Raw genomic sequence first — 20063 nt, 5'->3', positions numbered from 1 at the left:
TGTAACATCCTATAGTGCACTAGTTTAACAGAGAGATATTTACACTACAAGTGTACTAAAAGCAAGTGCACTACATAGGGTGAAACTTCTATCTAGTATGCAATAGGTCAAATATGTATAAGTACACTACCGAGGGTGTATCACGACTTCTCCGTTACGTCCAATCAGGACCAATCTAAGATACGCTTCATTACTTCATATAAGTGCACTATGTACTTAGGACATCACAGCCTTCATAGTGCACTTTTTGTCTAGTAGTGAACATTGTGGGATTCTGCATACTTCCTTACTTTCTAAATGCAGTACATAGGGCATGAAACAATGGTCTGTACACTCCATCTAGTGCACTATGTGTCCTATTATGAGCCATTGAGTGCCCTACGCTTTCTACAAGTACATAGACATGTCCAATTACGAGCCATTTGCACTCTGTATAGTGCACTATGCATAACAAAGTGAGGAAGTTTGAAATGGTGGCCACTGCACTCTATCTAGTGCACTGTATGTTGGAATGCATGCACTATTGCTCCTTTATACAGTAAGTACACTACATAGGGTGCACTCCATGTGCACTAGGGAGTCCATTAGGGAGGCGTTTGTAAGTCACACCTCTACCTCCTGCCCGAGTGCACTACTTAGGGTGAAGTGGTGGTTTCTCCAGTCTACAAAGTGCACTATTTATCCATTTCTGAGTTATCTAGAAACAATATAATGTATAGTGCACTTTTTGTCTAGTAGTGAACCGTTTGGGATTCTGCCTCCTTCCTTCCTTCCTTTCTAGATTCACTACACAGGACACTACATAGTCTCTGCACTCTAGAGAGTGGGGAAGTGGCTGTGTCCGATTAAGAGCCACTCTGTGTAGTGCACTATGCATCCCTACTTCTTAACTTCTAAGTGAGAAAGTATGAACTCCTGGTTTCTACACTATATCTAGTGCACTGTAGGTACACTACATAGGGGTCGTAAATTATTTGCGATTCACACCACTACCTCCTACCCAAGTGCACTACTTAGGATATGAAACACTCTATGAAGTGTCTATTTCTGAGCCATCTGAAGCTCAGTGATCTAAGTACACATGAGCTATTAAATGAGTTCTCCCCTCCATGTAGTGCGCTAGGGATCGATTTGAGATTGATCCCTCCACCTCCTCTTCAAGTGCACTACTTATTGGAGGTTCCTAGTCTCTATAATGTGCACTACTTGTCTATTTGTGAGGTTCGGTACGCTACATGAGGTATGAAATGACTTCACTCTACTGTATGTAGTGCACTATATATGAGCTTCCTGTCTAAGTGCACTACTACACTTACACCCTACTTAGGGCACTATATATTGTATTTAATAAGGAAAAATGTATGTACATGGACAAAACAGGGTAATGCCTTCTCCACTTGATATAGTGCACTACATGTCCATTTGGGCTTCACCTCTCCACTTCATATCCAAGTGCACTTCAGGATATAAAAAAGCAGCTTTCTACCCTCTATCAAGTGCACTAGATCTATATGCAGCACTCCTGGTAAGAAGTAACAGCTTCTACATGTCTGATTATTCAGAATTCATTCAGCTAGTACCTACAGAATAAACCCCCTACAGAATAGGGTATGAAATCATTTCCACTTGATGTAGCGCACACTCTATAGACTTGATATCCAAGTGCACTACACTCAGTCTAGTGCATGTCCATGCATAGCTCTGTTTAATATTGTTATGAGCTCGCGCGTAAATTCCTGCCTGAGGATCTGAGAGAGAGAGAGAGAGAGAAAGAGAGAGAGAGAGAGAGAGAGAGGACACGTGAGCGTGCGTGCGTGCGTGAGTGCGCGCGCTCACCTCGAGCTTAATATCACAGTCAACACAAGATCACTGCAAAAAAGTAAAAGCAGCCAGAGAGCGAGGCGCGCGCCCAAAGTCTCTGCACGCCTTGCACGCGCGGCGCCATGGAACCCCGCAAAACTTCTCGGCGCGCGGGTTTTGCGGTAACCGACTGCTCGAACATGGTCGATTAAAAACAGAAGCGCGGAGGATATTTACTGCTGATTATTATTTGTGAAGATGGACCCGCTGTTCACTTACACCGACTCGCCCGGGAACTGGAGCGCGGAGAATAACGGCACGGACCCGCACTACTGGAACCAGTTCACGCAGCCTGCGTGGCGCATCGCGCTCTGGGCGCTCGCCTACAGCTTCATCGTGCTGGTGGCGGTGGTGGGCAACGTGACGGTCATGTGGATCATCGTGGCGCACAAGCGGATGCGCACCGTCACCAACTACTTCCTGGTGAACCTGGCGTTCGCCGAGGCGTCCATGTCCGCCTTCAACACCGTGGTCAACTTCGTGTACGCGGCGCACAACGAGTGGTACTTCGGCTTGGGGTACTGCCGCTTCCACAACTTCTTCCCCATCGCCGCCGTGTTCGCCAGCATCTGCTCCATGACCGCCATCGCCGTGGACAGGTCAGCTCCTTCAGCACTCTCCAATCAGCTACTAAACCCCATCCGTGTTCTCTTACTCATCACTCTCCTCTCTCACTTTATTTATTTACTCATCACACTCCTCTCTCACTTTATTTACTCATCACTCTCCTCTCTCACTTTATTTATTTACTCATCACTCTCCTCTCTCACTTTATTTATTTACTCATCACACTCCTCTCTCACTTTATTTACTCATCACTCTCCTCTCTCACTTTATTTATTTACTCATCACACTCCTCTCTCACTTTATTTACTCATCACTCTCCTCTCTCACTTTATTTACTCATCACTCTCCTCTCTCACTTTATTTATTTACTCATCACTCTCCTCTCTCACTTTATTTATTTACTCATCACTCTCCTCTCTCACTTTATTTATTTACTCATCACTCTTCTCTCTCACTTTATTTACTCATCACTCTCCTCTCTCACTTTATTTACTCATCACTCTCCTCTCTCACTTTATTTATTTACTCATCACTCTCCTCTCTCACCTTATTTATTTACTCATCACTCTTCTCTCTCACTTTATTTATTAACTCATCACTCTCCTCTCTCACTTTATTTACTCATCACTCTCCTCTCTCACTTTATTTACTCATCACACTCCTCTCTCACTTTATTTATTTACTCATCACTCTCCCCTCTCACTTTATTTACTCATCACTCTCCTCTCTCACTTTATTTATTTACTCATCACTCTCCCCTCTCACTTTATTTATTTACTCATCACACTCCTCTCTCACTTTATTTACTCATCACTCTCCTCTCTCACTTTATTTATTTACTCATCACTCTCCTCTCTCACTTTATTTACTCATCACTCTCCTCTCTCACTTTATTTATTTACTCATCACTCTCCCCTCTCACTTTATTTATTTACTCATTACTCTCCCCTCTCACTTTATTTATTTACTCATCACTCTCCTCTCTCACTTTATTTACTCATCACTCTCCTCTCTCACTTTATTTATTAACTCATCACTCTCCTCTCTCACTTTATTTATTTACTCATCACTCTCCTCTCTCACTTTATTTACTCATCACCCTCCTCTCTCACTTTATTTATTTACTCATCACTCTCCTCTCTCACTTTATTTATTTACTCATCACACTCCCTTCTCACTTTATTTATTTACTCATCACACTCCTCTCTCACTTTATTTATTTACTCATCACTCTCCTCTCTTACTTTATTTATTTACTCATCACTCTCCCCTCTCACTTTATTTATTTACTCATCACACTCCTCTCTCACTTTATTTATTTACTCATCACTCTCCTCTCTCACTTTATTTATTTACTCATCACACTCCTCTCTCACTTTATTTATTTACTCATCACTCTCCTCTCTCACTTTATTTATTTACTCATCACACTCCTCTCTCACTTTATTTATTTACTCATCACTCTCCTCTCTCACTTTATTTATTTACTTATCACTCTCCTCTCTCACTTTATTTATTTACTCATCACACTCCTCTCTCACTTTATTTATTTACTCATCACACTCCTCTCTCACTTTATTTATTTACTCATCACACTCCTCTCTCACTTTATTTATTTACTCATCACTCTCCTCTCTCACTTTATTTATTTTTACTCATCACTCTCCTCTCTCACTTTATTTATTTACTCATCACTCTCCCCTCTCACTTTATTTATTTACTCATCACTCTTTTCTCTCACTTTATTTATTTACTCATCACACTCCTCTCTCACTTTATTTATTTACTCATCACTCTCCCCTCACTTTATTTATTTCCTCATCACACTCCTCTCTCACTTTATTTATTTACTCATCACACTCCTCTCTCACTTTATTTATTTACTCATCACTCTCCCCTCACTTTATTTATTTACTCATCACACTCCTCTCTCACTTTATTTATTTACTCATCACTCTCCTGTCTCACTTTATTTATTTACTCATCACTCTCCTCTCTCACTTTATTTATTTACTCATCACTCTTCTCTCTCACTTTATTTATTTACTCATCACACTCCTCTCTCACTTTATTTATTTACTCATCACTCTCCTCTCTCACTTTATTTATTTACTCATCACTCTCCCCTCTCACTTTATTTATCTACTCATCACTCTCCTCTCTCACTTTATTTATTTACTCATCACACTCCTCTCTCACTTTATTTATTTACTCATCACCCTCCTCTCTCACTTTATTTACTCATCACTCTCCTCTCTCACTTTATTTATTTACTCATCTCACTCCTCTCTCACTTTATTTACTCATCACTCTCCTCTCTCAATTTATTTACTCATCACTCTCCTCTCTCACTTTATTTATTTACTCATCACTCTCCTCTCTCACTTTATTTATTTACTCATCACTCTCCTGTCTCACTTTATTTATTTACTCATCACTCTCCTCTCTCACTTTATTTATTTACTCATCACTCTCCCCTCTCACTTTATTTATTTACTCATCACTCTTTTCTCTCACTTTATTTATTTACTCATCACTCTTCTCTCTCACTTTATTTATTTACTCATCACTCTTCTCTCTCACTTTATTTATTTACTCATCACTCTCCTCTCTCACTTTATTTATTTACTCATCACTCTCCTCTCTCACTTTATTTATTTACTCATCACTCTCCCCTCTCACTTTATTTATCTACTCATCACTCTCCTCTCTCACTTTATTTATTTACTCATCACTCTCCTCTCTCACTTTATTTATTTACTCATCACTCTCCCCTCTCACTTTATTTATCTACTCATCACTCTCCTCTCTCACTTTATTTATTTACTCATCACACTCCTCTCTCACTTTATTTATTTACTCATCACCCTCCTCTCTCACTTTATTTACTCATCACTCTCCTCTCTCACTTTATTTATTTACTCATCTCACTCCTCTCTCACTTTATTTACTCATCACTCTCCTCTCTCAATTTATTTACTCATCACTCTCCTCTCTCACTTTATTTATTTACTCATCACTCTCCTCTCTCACTTTATTTATTTACTCATCACTCTCCTCTCTCACTTTATTTATTTACTCATCACTCTCCTCTCTCACTTTATTTACTCATCACTCTCCTCTCTCACTTTATTTATTTACTCATCACACTCCCCTCTCACTTTATTTATTTACTCATCACACTCCCCTCTCACTTTATTTATTTACTCATCACACTCCTCTCTCACTTTATTTATTATATTTATTTACTCATCACACTGTCTTTAGTCTATTTTATTACCACAAATATTTAATATTTATTTCATTTTTATTTCATTTTTTCATGATACCATTTCTAATTATTTTTTATTTTTATTTTAATTCTTTTTATTCATTTTAAGTTACCCTTTTTAGGTTTTTTTATGCATTTATTATTATTATTATTATTATTATTATTATTATTATTATTATTATTACACATTTTGAATACTTATTTCATAATTATTTTATAGTTATTTATTTATAGTGTATATATATATATATATTTATTTATTTATTTTTATCTCATTATTTGTTACATTTTTAATATTTTTTTCTCTCTTTCTCACTGTAATTCACTTTATATCTATCCCACGCTTTTACTAACCCTACCACTTTAATGTTATCTCAATGTTTTTATTTTATTTATTTTCTACTTTTTTGAGTTTAACATAAATATATGTGTGTGTGTATATGTGTGTGTGATTTATTTTATTATTATTATTATTATTATTATTATTATGATTATTACAAGAGAATTCCTCGTGCTGGGCTTTTAGAAACACTGTGTTAGTTACCGTGCACAGAGTTGATGGTGATGATGTCATCCAGCCAAACGTCCCAGTGATCCATAAATCTGACTGCATTTCTTTCCTGTGACACTTTTGTTATGCTCCACTTGACAGTTCACTTACAAAACCTAATCAGCTTGGCATTAGAGGTGATACGACTGCACGGCGCAGTTTAAAAGGAGTTTTAAATCTTCTCGGTATTTGCTTTCCGGGACAGACTGATCATTCATCAGCGTAATGTCCATTGGCTGCGTGAGACAACTTACTTCTGTTCTCCTCTGAAAACTGCGACTTTTATTTCAAAACAAAAGAGCCAAATGGTTAGTGATCCTCATTAGGATAAAAAAAAGACACATATTTAAAAAAGTTTCATTATATTATATCGAGTATACAGTGAAACTTATAAGATAAATCTGCAATGGCCAAAAAGTGCTACGCTTTATAACATGTGTGTGTTAATGAACGCTGCTGGCCATCTGTACTGATTCTAATTAAAACATCATGGGATAAAGGACAGAAAGAAAGAAAGAAAGAAAGAAAGAAACAAAGAAAGAAAGAAAGAAGGAAACTGAAGAAAGAAGATGGAAGAGAGCTTGAAAGAAAGACAAAAGGAAATAAAAACAAAAAAATATGCTGGAAGGAAGGACAGAAAGAAAGAAAGAAAGAAAGAAAGGATTAAAACAGGAAGGAGGCAAGGGAGTAATTGAGGAAGAGATTGAAAGAAAGAAAAAGGAAATGAAAATAATAATAAAAATAGTAAAAAAAATATAATAATAATAAAAAATAAAAAGAAAGAAAGAAAGAAAATTAAATAATGAGAAAAGAAAGAAAGAAGAATGGAAGGAAAAAAGAACCCTGAAAAGAAAGAAAGAAAGAAAATAATGATGAACAGAAGGAAGGTAGGAAGAAAGCAAGGGAGTAAGTAAAGGAGAGACTGAATATATAAATATATTTTATATGAAATATAAAAAGAAGGATGGAAGGAAGGAAGGAAAGAAGGAAAATGAAGAAAGAAAGTGGAAGAGAGCTTGAAAGAAAGGGGGAAAAAAGGAAATGACAGAAAAGAGAGGATCTACAGCAGGGGTATTCAAGTGCAATTAGGAAAGATCCAGTTAAACAAAGTTCCTCGCTTAAAGAAGTTCCGTATAAGCGACTAACCGGACTGACAACAGTTACGTCTGTAGCCCTGTAGCTACTCTGTGGTCTGATGAGCTGCCTTCAGCTAAATAATTTACATAAACACATGTGCGAATTCTCCTTCTCGTGTGAACGCTGTTCAGGTTTAGTTGCGATTTCCCTCCATGCGCGTCATTGTCACGTGCGTTCCTGAGCCGTGGTGACCCGTGTTCCCCGGTCACATGACCTCCCGGTTGTGACCCCTTGCTTGTTTTCTCATTCATGATTCGATGATTCACAGTGCACGCTGATCTTACGCACTCACTTCCTGCCTCGACTCGAGCGTACGTTACACCGGACCGCGGTCTGCCAGTTGATGTTCACGTGATTGTCAGACTACGTACACGTCATGTCTCACCTCCTGAGACTTTAGGAGGTATAACTGAAAAGTTCACTGCAGTTCCAGAGGCATGACTTTGCTTCAGTCACTGTAATAATCATAAATGACTACATGGGCTGTTTATTGTAGAATCAGATTAGCATTAGTGGTAATCGTATTAGCTGTAATCCTGCGCTCAGAACACCGTGCAGTAAACCTGTGTAAATCCGTCTGCTTATTACACTTCTGTCCTCGGGAGAACTGACCTGGCCTTCATCTGGGTTCAAGAATCAAACAGATCTCAAGGAAAGAAAGAAAGAAAGAAAGAAAGAAAGAAAGAAAGAATAATGATAAAAACAAAGAAGTAAAGAAGAAATCAATGGAGGAACTGTGGGTGAGATGGAAAGAAAGAAAAAAGGAAATGAACGTCATTAAGCTACTTTATGGCAATGCTATTAACGTGGAAAGATTGTTTCATGATAAATTTTGCCGTAAATGATGACGGTGAATCGTGTCATCACAAGCGTGTCACACTGACCAGTTTATCTTTACAGATCATTAAATAATCATGATTTTCTTTCGTATTTTTTCCTAATCCCAGTGAAATTAATATCTGGATACGTCACTGCCAGCGCCACACACAATGTGCTTCTGAATCTGTTTAAGATGCGAGTGTGACTTACATCAAGCGCAGCACACAGGTATATAATTTTAACCTGTTTCAGCCTGTGATAAAGCCCGCTGCCGTAGAGTGCACATATACACAGCGGTTTACGGTCACTACCCTTTAGAAGTGATAGAAAGGCTACCACTCATCAGTTTTATTTAAGCAGTATGAGATATGCTCATGCAATGTCGCTACGCTATGGATCTGCTGTGATTTCTGGATAGAGTGAAAATGTTGAACCTCCTGACTATTATTTTTTCACATGGGTCAAAAGTATCAAGGCTGTGTGCCAGAACAGGGAGTGGAACCGGAAGAGGAACCGAGAGTGGAACAGGGAGTGGAACAGTGAGTGGAAACGGGAGTGGAATAGCAAATGGAACAGCAAGAGGAACAGGGAGAGGAACAGCGAGCGGAACAGGGAGAGGAACAGCGAGTGGAACAGCGAGCGGAACAGGGAGAGGAACAGCGAGTGGAACAGCGAGTGGAACAGGGAGAGGAACAGGGAGTGGAACAGGGAGTGGAACAGCAAGTGGAACAGGGAGAGGAACAGCGAGTGGAACTGGATGTGGAACAGTGAGTGGAACAGCGAATGGAACTGGATGTGGAACAGTGAGTGGAACAGCGAATGGAACTGGATGTGGAACAGTGAGTGGAACAGCGAATGGAACCGGGAGTTGAACAGCAAATGGAACCAGGAGCGGAACAGGGGGTGGAACAGGGGCGGAACAGCGAGCAGAATAGCAAGCAGAACAGGTAGTGGAACAGCGAGTGGAACAGGGAGTGGAACAGCGAATGGAAATGGGAGTGGAACAGCGAGTGGAACCGGAAGTGGAACAGCGAGTGGAACCAGGAGTGGTACAGGGAGCAGACCACCGAATGGAACCAGGAGCAGAACCAGGAGTAAAACAGCGAATGGAACAGGGAGAGGAACAGGGAGTGGAACAGTGAGTGGAACAGGGAGAGGAACAGCGAGTGGAACAGGGAGAGGAACAGCGAATGGAACCGGGAGTTGAACAGCAAATGGAACAGGGGGTGGAAGAGGGGCGGAACAGCGAGCAGAATAGCGAGCAGAACAGGTAGTGGAACAGCGATTGGAAACAGGAGTGGAACAGCGAATGGAAATGGGAGTGGAACAGCGAGTGGAACCGGAAGTGGAACAGTGAATGGAACAGCGAGTGGAACAGCAAATGGAACCAGGAGTGGTACAGGGAGCAGACCACTGAATGGAACCAGGAGCAGAACCAGGAGCAGAACAGCGAATGGAACCGGGAGTGGTACAGAGAGCAGAACAGCGAAGGGAACCGGAAGTGGAACCGCAAGTGGAACCAGAAGCGGAACAGTGAGTGGAACAGTGAGCGGAACCGCAAGTGGAACCGCAAGTGGAACAGCTGAAAAGAAGAATAAATCAGAAGTATTGGGAGGAGAACTTTCTGCTGGCAGGAAGTCTCAGAAAGTGTTTGTTTTAAACTTCCCATGATAGATGGCGTGTCTCCGCGCGGTCATTAATTCACTCGAGTATTGTCTTTAATCCCGTGTCAGAGCCGCCGCTTCTTCTGGTTTTAGTGGTGAAGGCGTAGCCGAGAAGAATTGAGCTTAAACGCTGTGACTCTATATTAGGACATGAGTGAAAGCAGTGTTTACACTGTGTTAAGCTCGGGATATTACACTGGGATCTGGAGGAACTTCTGACTGGGACAACTCCAAGGCGTTATGGGGGGAAAAAAATCCACTCCTGTGAAGAGTGTGTGTTCAGTTCAGTAATGTTTTACCAAATAATGTTATTTACTGCAATTAGTTAACATTAACAAACCATGACAAGTAACATTAACAGCGTAACGCACACCTGGGTTAATTGATGCTTGTTTAATTATAAATTAAATTATAACAGCTGTGTTAACTGATGTTTATACCACAACGCTGCGGAATACTCAATTCTGACAGTCGATCAAATCGCAGGTTTATATTAATGCACTCATGCTAATCGTTTCTATAGTAACATGCTCAAAGTCTAATAACAACTGAACCTACTATAATAATGTAATATTTTGTTTCACAGAAAGAAAGAAAGAAAGAAAGAGACCAACGAGGATGGCCAAAAGAAAGGGGAAGAAGAAAAAAGTTAGTTGGACGAAAAGGAAGGAAAATAAGAATATAAAAAGGGCGAAGAAGGAACATAAGAAAAAGAGAAAAGTAAAAAAGAAAAGAAAGAATAAAAGTCAGGAATAAAGAAAGAAAAAAAGAAATAACTTTTTTTTTGCCAGATTAAGAACTACTGTAAGTTATTTCACAGAGAGAATGAAAGAATGAAAGATAAAGGATGGCAAAAAGGGTGAGAAGAAAAAAGTGTTCGAAAGAATGAAGGAAAGAATGTAAAAAGGACAAAGAAGGAACATAAGAAAAGGGGGGAAGGAAAAAATAAGACAGGAATAAAGATATTAAAATAAAAATAGATCTAAAACAAGAAAGGAATTGTTTTTCAGATTAAGAATTAAAAAGATTAAAGAAAGAAAGAAAGAAAGAAAGAGGACAGTAGAAACTCTATACATTTGTTGAAAGGCGTGTCCTCAGAGCTCCTCTACACTTTAGTGACGTTAAACCCCAGGACTGTCAGAGAGCCACGAGCAGAGCCTTTAACCCCTCGGCTAGATCTTCTCTGAGTTGTAAAGCACCGCCGCATTTCTCTCCAGATATCTCCTGCGCAGCGCTGAGGTCCCTGAGGGCCGTCGAAAATTGAACATTTCTTAGAACATTTCAAGACAAAGTGAGGTCTCCCCAAACTTATAGCAAGCTCGAGGTGACGGCTTCACACTTCTGTTTGTCGACGTGAACCGGTTAGCATGTTCACCAGCGTTTCGTGGAGTGGAGTCCATTATTCAGCTCATGATCTACTTTTAGTAACATATTCATTCCTTTATATACAGTGGATATTAAAAGTTTACACACCCCTGTCAAAATTGCAGGTTTTTGTGATGCAAAAAAATAAAACCAAGATAGATCATGCTGAAGCCATGGTCTGCAAAAAGAGCTTACAAATGTACGCATGTACGAGATCTCATTGTGGAAAGGTATTGCTCAGGAGAGGGGTACAAAACAATTTCCAAAACATTAGATGTACCATGGAACACCATGAAGACCATCATCAACAAGTGGAGAAAATGGGGCACCACAGTGACATTACCAAGAACAGGACGTTCCAAAATTGACAAAAGGACAAGAAGAAAAACTTATCAGGGAGGCTGCCAAGAGATCTACAGCAACATTAAAGGAGCTGCAGGAATATCTGGCAAGTACCGGTTACTCCCTGCATGTGACAACAATCTTTTGTATTCTTCATGAGTCTGGGCTCTGGGGTAGGGCGGCTCGACAGAAGCCGTTTCTCATGAGAAAAAACATCCATGCCTGCCTGAATCACCCCAAACCATGTTGCGAAATGTGTAATGATCTGATTAGACCAACTTTTTGGGCATAATTCTAAAAGATATGTTTGGTACCAAAACAAGACAGCTTATCACCCAAAGAACACCATATTCACGGTGAAACATGGTGGTGGGAGCATCGTGGTATGAAGCTGCTTCTCTTCAGCTGGGACTGGGGCTCTGGGCAAGATAGAAGGAATCATAGATATCTATTTTGGCACAAATACTGCAGACCACTGAAGATGAAGAAAAATTACATTGGTAGACTTTTACCCAAAAATGGGTGCATAGACTTTTTATATTCACTGTACCAAGAGAAAATTAATCAACCCCTTCTGACCAATCAGAATCCAGAATTCTACAGCACCTTGGTATAAATACAATATAATTTGCAGTATGTGGATTTATTTTTAGTCATGCTTAGAATAAACAGTCACTGCAGGCGCATTTCATTAACATTCATACAAACGCCAATTAACAATATTAATGCATTTGCATACTGACCTTATTTATGGCGTATTAATGCTCTAGTAATGCAGTAAATAATGTTGTTAAACCAACACACAGAATGCTTGTATATATCTAAAATGATTATTATTTATTGAAATGGCTAGATGTCTCCAAACTTTCAAAACGAGATGCGTCGCACGTCTGCAGCCATCTGTTGCTTGGACTCTGTAGTGTTTTCCCTTTTGGTTTTTCTTTCCACCTTGCGCTGACAGTCTGCTTCCGTTCACCTGTGTGTGTGTGTATGAGAGAGAGATATTGGTCTTCCATTCATGGGATTCAAATTTAGATGAGCTTGATGTCTAAGTAGCCAAAGGGGAAATGGCTACAGAGCACCGTGGTCTGAATCTCGGGACGTAAACAAATAATCTCCGGGATAAGGGTGCATTTATTTATTATTCCACCAGTTTCCGTAGACGGGTCACATAGCAGCCGCAACTTATCTAAACTACAGTCCATTTCCCTGTGCTAGAATGAGAAATAAGATTTGGATTTTATCCTGTCCTACCAACCCAACCATTTAAACTCTTCAACTATGTAAACTCCGAGGGCTTTGGAGAAACCTCTGTGCCTTCTTGAGCACCTCTTCAATCCAACCGTCCTTCAGAACTCATTTCAAAACCTGTTTTTTTTTCCGTTCCCTCCTATCTTCACTCCCAAAATATGCACTGTTTATATATGCGCATATCCTTGATGTATGAAAGATACAGAAGCCTCAAAGCGTCTTGTTGATACCTTGAGGTGAAGACAGACAGTTTGTCTGCTTTAAACGCCAAACCACAGAGCTCTGGCTTTTGTTCGCTTATATAATCTGGCGACAGGAAGCGGGGGTCTGGTGCGTTGTATGCTCTTGGACAGGCATGAAATCCAAATCTGGATCGATACAACTTTGTCCAGGAAAGCGTTTTCGCTGCTGCTTTCGTAGACCTGGTGCTTTAGACGTGTCTAATCAAAGGTGCGCAGTAGGGATGCAAACAATTATGAATACAGGCAATGTGTTCTAAATGGATACGAATACAGACACGAATAAGAAATGCAATATTTCTTTTTTTAAGTAAGCTTGCTAGAACGTTCCACAGAATTCACACACCATGCTGTTGATATTTTTTATTTTTTTTTAATCTGAGGAATCATTCGGATTTGTCACTTTACCATGTTATAAATAATTTACATAGAACGGAGAGAATCTCAATTCAAATGCCGTTTGTTGCTGAAATTGCGGAACTGCGTCACGCACGTAGAAACTTTCACGTCTTGTCACCCCTTGTGCAAACTGCAAGCTTAAATCATCACACCCTTCCCTAAAAGCAGTCGGATACATAGTAGTTCTTGCTCATAAACCAGTTCATAATTATAATTTCATATTTTGAAAATTATGCTGTCAAACATTAGGCCACGCCCCTTACCTGAGTCTGATACCTCAGGAAGAATGACTGTTTTTAGCTCTGTGACGTCCTTTAGTTATTTTTTTAAGCTAACAAGCTGTAATGCAGAGTTTGAAACCACAAAAGCAAGTCTACAAGAGACACTAAATAAATTATAAAACTTGCAATTTGCATAATGCTAAACTAGTGGCCGTGAGCTTTCCATCCTTAACATGTCTCTGCTGATCAGGTGTTAGGGGTGTAAATATCTCTTCTTTTGCCTGATATATTGAGATACGCATCACTGTAAATTAGCACACTTGTTCTAGTCTTTTGTATGCTCGTGCGTGTTTTCGATGCAGCCCGAGACAATCCTGACGATGTGTTGGCAGCCGAAACCGTGGCACACTCGCAAAGATAAAACCTCCGCGCCGCTATTGACGTGCCCTTTCTAATTAATGCTGTAAAGCCTGAGATGAGACGGCAGCGCACACAAATCATCTTAATGTATGCCTCTCTGTGCTTCTAAAGTGGAGCAGTTTATTCCTGCTTTGTGAAAAGCCTGGTTCACTTTCCGCACATCAACAGAAACACATCAAGGCTTTTCATGCTGGCAAAGGAATTTCCTTTAGGACAAAAAAAAAAATGAAGACTGCTGTGCAGAAACCATTTCAGAATTTTAAAAGGAGCCTAATTAGCTGTTCATTGCACAACAAATTGCTATAAGTGATCATTCATGGCACGGAACAGGAGGGTTTGTTTCCTGCAAATAAACAGGCATAAATGATTTCAGGGGCATTTAAGGTAATCTGCGAATCAAGTGCGAGACAACTTATGCATTATTCATAAGAAAAGCTCAAAATAAAAACAATCTGAATATTAGGGAAAGAGGAAATGTAGGATTTAAGAATTATGCTATGTATTAAGCGTTCAAAACGCCTAATTAGCATTCTTTGCATTTTAAGATAATTGAAGCTCTTTGTGTTCTTTGGTTCAAGTGAAGCATCAAATCTCATCATGATCTCATCCATTTGGAAAAACGTTTCGCCTCCAGCAAGCTTCTACATCCAATACTTTACTGTATTGTATGGGTTTTTTTTTCTGTCTTATTTTCTGCAGAGACACTCGGTCGCAGTGCAGTAATAGGGCACTCGCAATGACTAAAATGAAAGGAAATGAATTGAAAGCACTGTGACACAGTTCAAAGGGTCAGACAGAGAGCGAGTGTGGCTCTGCGTTTCAGCCAATTTCAGACGGTCTCGCCTGATTTAATCTAATGCAATAAGACGCACCACGGCGACGGTTAAAGCTGTAGTATGAACACAATTGAAAACGGTGGGCATTTGTAGCATATACACTTGAAGACACTGAACACATTGGTCACACGGTTCATCTTTTTTGTGTTAATTATACACTCACACACTCTCGCTCAGAGAAATCTCAGAAATAAAGTTACCAAGCTGTACTTTTCCTTGTCTTCCGAGTGGTCCCATCAAGGGTACTTCTGTATTAATCAGAGACATCTATCATCATGTTAGTCTTTTTATTTTTCATTTGTAAATCATGTCTAGCTTTCAAGCTACAAGAAAACGCAATTTCCTTCTTCAGTCTGCATTTTCTATCTATCTTTTTTTGCGGTTTAAACAAAAGTTCTTGTGTCTAAAGGCGATGATCTAGACAGAACTGAAAAACAAAATCTCAGAGGTGAACTATATGCAGATCATTTTAATAATCTGAAAGGGGAGCTCAGAAAATCAACTTAGGTACCTGTCTAGACAAAGTCTGACTACGAGTCTCCGTCCACATCTAATGAGAGGTCTTATACGTACTGTATGACAGGATAAGAGGAAACCACAGTCACATCAGTGTATCTTTATACTTTGAAGAAAAATAATTGGACCTTAGGAACCACTGATCTAAAAGCTAATTAAAGGTACAAAATGTCTGCTTTATGGTAACAACCCCAAGGAAGAATAGTACACCATGGTGTCTTTATTTCCGAGAGTGTATGGGTGGGCCCTTTGCACTGATATACAGGGCAGGAGGGTGCCAATACTTTGTGTAGCACAACAGCTGGGCTATAGTCAGTAAGTGTGCACCAGCAAAGTGACCTGTATGGTAAGTATATTTGTTAAAATGGTCAGTGTGTGATATATATATATTTTTTTCAAGTCGTTTTACAGATTTCTTCGCGCAGTGAAGTGTTGTAGCATGAAAGGTCCTTGGCTGACCTTTATCTAATGAGATCCAAGTGGTAAAAAGGATTTAAAGGAGTCTATCATTCAAAGTTTAGTAGGTCAATAGAACAAAAAGGCCACATTTAATCAGTTTCCTTTACACTGCATACTTCTTCGAGGGTGTTATCATGCTGTATGCTGTGGTCATCCATCCAGTCCTGGGTGCTGCATTTCTTTTATATTGGTCAGAAGGTGTTGATTAATTTTCTGTAACAGCAGCTCTGACAGCTGCACATCAATGCGCTTGTTTTAATACATTATTGTTTCTATACTAACAACTTTTTGGGAACATTTATGGAAGGAGTCTCCAGTATCAGCACTTTGTATCGGTCAGTTTACGCGTTGTAGTTTCTGGGTAACAGGACAAGCTGCATGTTTGTATTATTAACTTTGACAAAGAGACAAGGGAGGCTAATGAGGGAACGACTGTTTACATCAGAAACTCTTGATCTTGACTTGTAATACTTCATTTGACCGAACTGAGGAACAACAAAGCACAGCAGGCTCACAGCTCTGTGCCGTCTCTGCATTATGTATAAAACAGGCAAGCTGTGAGAGTCAATGCTAGATGTGGATTTGTCTCAGATGGAGTGCTCTTTGGCCAAATATTGAGTTGCACCAATCGATACATGCTATGTTAGCAGATACGATCGCGGACATATCATCCTGTATCGAAATAACATTAACACAAACCAGAATCTAACACCGTGCAGTTAACTCCAGCATTATTGGCATACATCAGTAAAATTTTGTGTACATACATCAGTAAAATGGTTTAAAAGTTTCACTCAAACCATTGGAAAAACATCTTCCCTTTATTCTAATAAAACTTTATGTTCAAGAACATATACAGTATTTAGTGAATGATAATATTTTATCTTAGACATATCGGACAAAATTATTAATTAATTATTATTTATTAGACAATATTGTAAAACAAATTCAAGCACATTGTTATTCTTTGAAGAAATACCATTAAGCATGAGTAAAACAATAAAAATTTACATTTTACAATTTTTTTTTTTTTTTAATGAGTGATGAGATTAAATCATATGGTGCTTAAATGTATTTGAGCTCAAAATAACACTCATTGCTCTTCTTTTCCTACAGGAAAAGGCCAATAATTCTGGAGTTAATTGCATATTATTTTGAAAATTTGAGGGTTTTTTTAACAAGAAGTTGCAGCAATGCTACAAAAATCTGTATAGGCATTTCTTACATCACAAGAGACATATTTGCATATTATTTGCATACCCTTCTCTGATTGGCCACATGGTTGCAATTAACCGGTATACAGAGCAATCTAGTGCAACTGAAGTTGGACATTCACAACATCCCTTTTTTTTCTCTCAAAGACAAAATTCAAATACAGCAATTATCTCTACCTCGGTGATTATCGGTGCACGTTTCCACATGTTCACCTACAGAAGCAAAATTACATCCTTTGTTGCTTCCAAAAAAGTGATGTCAAGCTGTCAGTATGGACCGAAAGAATACATGTGGTGGAAATGAGACTCCTGGGTATGGTTGCTGAGCTTACTATTGTGGATAGGGTGAGAAGTTCAATAGTCATGGAAAGCCTTAAAGCTGAAGGTTTGGACACCTTATAAGGTCGGGTACTGCTGAAGATCTATCAGGCAAATCCCACTGGATGGAGACCCTGCGGTAGACCCAGGACCTGCTGATGAGATTATATCTCACAGTTGGCTTTAAAGTAGCTTCAGTTTGTGGCCAGGAATAGAGAAGTCTGGCCTAACCTTCTCAGCCTGCTGCCACTGTGACCCCCATGAGGAAAAGCAGAAGGAAAATGAATAAATAAAGGAATGAATGTACCCTTGGCAATCTGCATTTGTATTATCAGAATTTTTTTTATTTGGAGCCATTTTGAGAGAGGATTTAATGATTCCAATCCATCTTCAACTGAACCTGTGAGCCTGTGAACCTGTAGTGGTGAATGCTGTGCTTTTTGTTGTTCTTTGCAGGTACATGGCCATCATCCACCCACTGAAGCAGCGGCTCTCGTCCACGCAGACCAAAGTGATCATTGGCGTGATCTGGGTGCTCGCTTTCCTGCTCGCCTTCCCGCAGTACTACTACTCTGATGTGGACCAGCTGCCCGGTCGCGTTGTCTGTTACATCGATTGGCCAGAATACACCATCATGGACTTCAAGAAAATGTAAGAGTGATGCTGCTATTAATCTGAGTGATGATGGAAGATGGTGGTCTTAGGGAAGGTTATCTTGATTGTACTGGAGTGTGCAATCTTCGCTGACTGTTAATTATGGTGAAAAAAAAGCATTGTTGTCAGTTTGGTCCCAATCAGGGAGAACACTCAGGAGATTTCTTGCTGTTTAGACCTCTTGCTGTGTGAATAAGACATGTTGGACTCTGATTATAGACTGTGAGCAGTAAAGATTTTACGTTACATCTTAGTGCCTTTTCCACCAAGGAACGTGTGGAAAATATTAGCTCTTTCTCACAGAATAATAATAACTCTGGCCATACAAACTAGCTGAATGTTAATAACTAGCTGTGATGAATAAAAGGTATACATAGCAGCAGACAGATTACAGTGATGGGTATTAGCTCTCATTCTCGCTGTCACTTCTGTTGAAGTTTAGATTTGTTACGAATCTAAGTACAGATACATCAAAACCAGACTTAAAGACCATAACTCAGTAACCATTTGGTGTTTTGTTGTTCTGTACATAAATACCACACTGTAATCTTATTTTAATGAAGCACATATCATCAGATTTATTGATTTATATACTTATAAATCTCACGCAAAATTTATGAATTACTAGTTACCCTGCTAGAGCACACCATTACAGCTTGGGGGTTTGGGTTGAATCTGTTCGTTTTTGAAGGCCATGAAGAGCATGATCCAAGCAGACAGCTCCTGAGGGGTTGAAAAAAAATTGTCAAACCTGTGCACACAAAACTATAATCTTTAAATCCATAAAGTGAGATGAACTCTACAAAGTAAAGGTGTAAATATTGATTTGCAAATGTCATAAAAATGGTCCGAGTGTGTCTGAGCGAGGGGGTCTTGGTCTGGTTCCAGTCAAAATCTGAATCAATCCAATTGCAGGAATTGAACCAAACGTGCTCTGTACCTCATGCTGTAGGCAGCATTTTTTGCCGAGCAGCAAATAAAAAAATCTGAAATAGTTTTTCTTGAATAGCTATGTTCCTGTTTGAAGTATATTTTAAGGGTATTTCAGGAATTGAAATTAGTAACATGAAGAACTAGACTTGATGGTGGTGGTGGTGGCATCCCCATCAACGCTACTGGTATCCAGTTCTACTTGTTTTACTTTTTTCCATAGTCATATTTCTGACCAGTGAAAGTTTTACACACCCAACTTTTTTTTTTTGGTCTGTTTAATTACATGTAGTGAGAAAACAAACCAAAAGTATCAAATTTTGCTCTGATTCTGATTCGGCAAACACACAAATGGTTTGTCCCTCAGAGGGACTATGTAGAACCATTCAGCACATGGATGCCTTTTCTCAGTGGGTTTCAAGTAACTAAGCTAGACCCATTAACTGTCCGAAGAACCCTTGAGGAATTTAAAGGTATTTGCGAGTCATTTAGTTACAATTTTGCCATTGCATTCATGTACAATTACGTTAGACAGGAAAATAACTCGATAGAACAGCTTCCTTCCACTACAAGTCACTGGTAGTGCAGTTTTGCTAATGTGTTGTGGTCATCCTGCCTGAACTCAAACACTCCAGATGAGAGTTTCTGTGGGCTTGGATATAACGCACGATTCACATGATCAGAGAAGTCCAATCAATATGGGTTCAAATTCTTACCGTACCGCAAAAAAGTTTTGTTTACTTTTGGGTTTCTTATATATCATTAGGTGATAATTGAATCATTTGAAACAACTTCCTTTGCAAAGGATTTCTTGGGTAATCAAATAACCAAGTCCTAACCTCAGCAATGTTCCATGGGAATGTTCTTATAGTGTTAGGTGGAATTTACCTTTTTATCCAGCATCAGTTTTTGGTTATCTGGCTAATTAGGGAAATGACCTTCTACTTTTCTTTAATCTATATTAAAAGGCGAATTCACTTAGCCAGGTACTCACCCAAAATAGTAGTCTAGACTCTGGAAGCACACAGTAA

At 39.3% G+C, this 20063-nt stretch overlaps 1 protein-coding gene across 2 annotated transcripts in view; it reads left to right on the top strand.

Annotated features, from left to right (window-relative positions):
* Nucleotides 1-1784: 1784 nt before the first annotated feature.
* tacr1a (tachykinin receptor 1a) overlaps nt 1785-20063 on the top strand; it is a 31324-nt gene continuing 13045 nt past the window's right edge. Inside the window, exons 1-2 of one of the 2 annotated variants that reach the window (XM_026939880.3) lie at nt 1789-2459; nt 17905-18099. In XM_026939880.3, coding sequence (XP_026795681.1) covers nt 2059-2459; nt 17905-18099 — 596 coding nt within the window. In that variant the 5' untranslated portion in view covers nt 1789-2058. Of the gene's footprint in view, nt 2460-17904; nt 18100-20063 lie in introns of both variants that reach the window. The other variant, XM_034299099.2, reaches the window with a different exon arrangement.

The sequence above is a fragment of the Pangasianodon hypophthalmus genome, chromosome 24 (genome assembly GCF_027358585.1).
Source record: "Pangasianodon hypophthalmus isolate fPanHyp1 chromosome 24, fPanHyp1.pri, whole genome shotgun sequence".
NCBI lineage: Eukaryota > Metazoa > Chordata > Actinopteri > Siluriformes > Pangasiidae > Pangasianodon > Pangasianodon hypophthalmus.
This window is presented reverse-complemented; position numbering and strand designations above follow the sequence as displayed.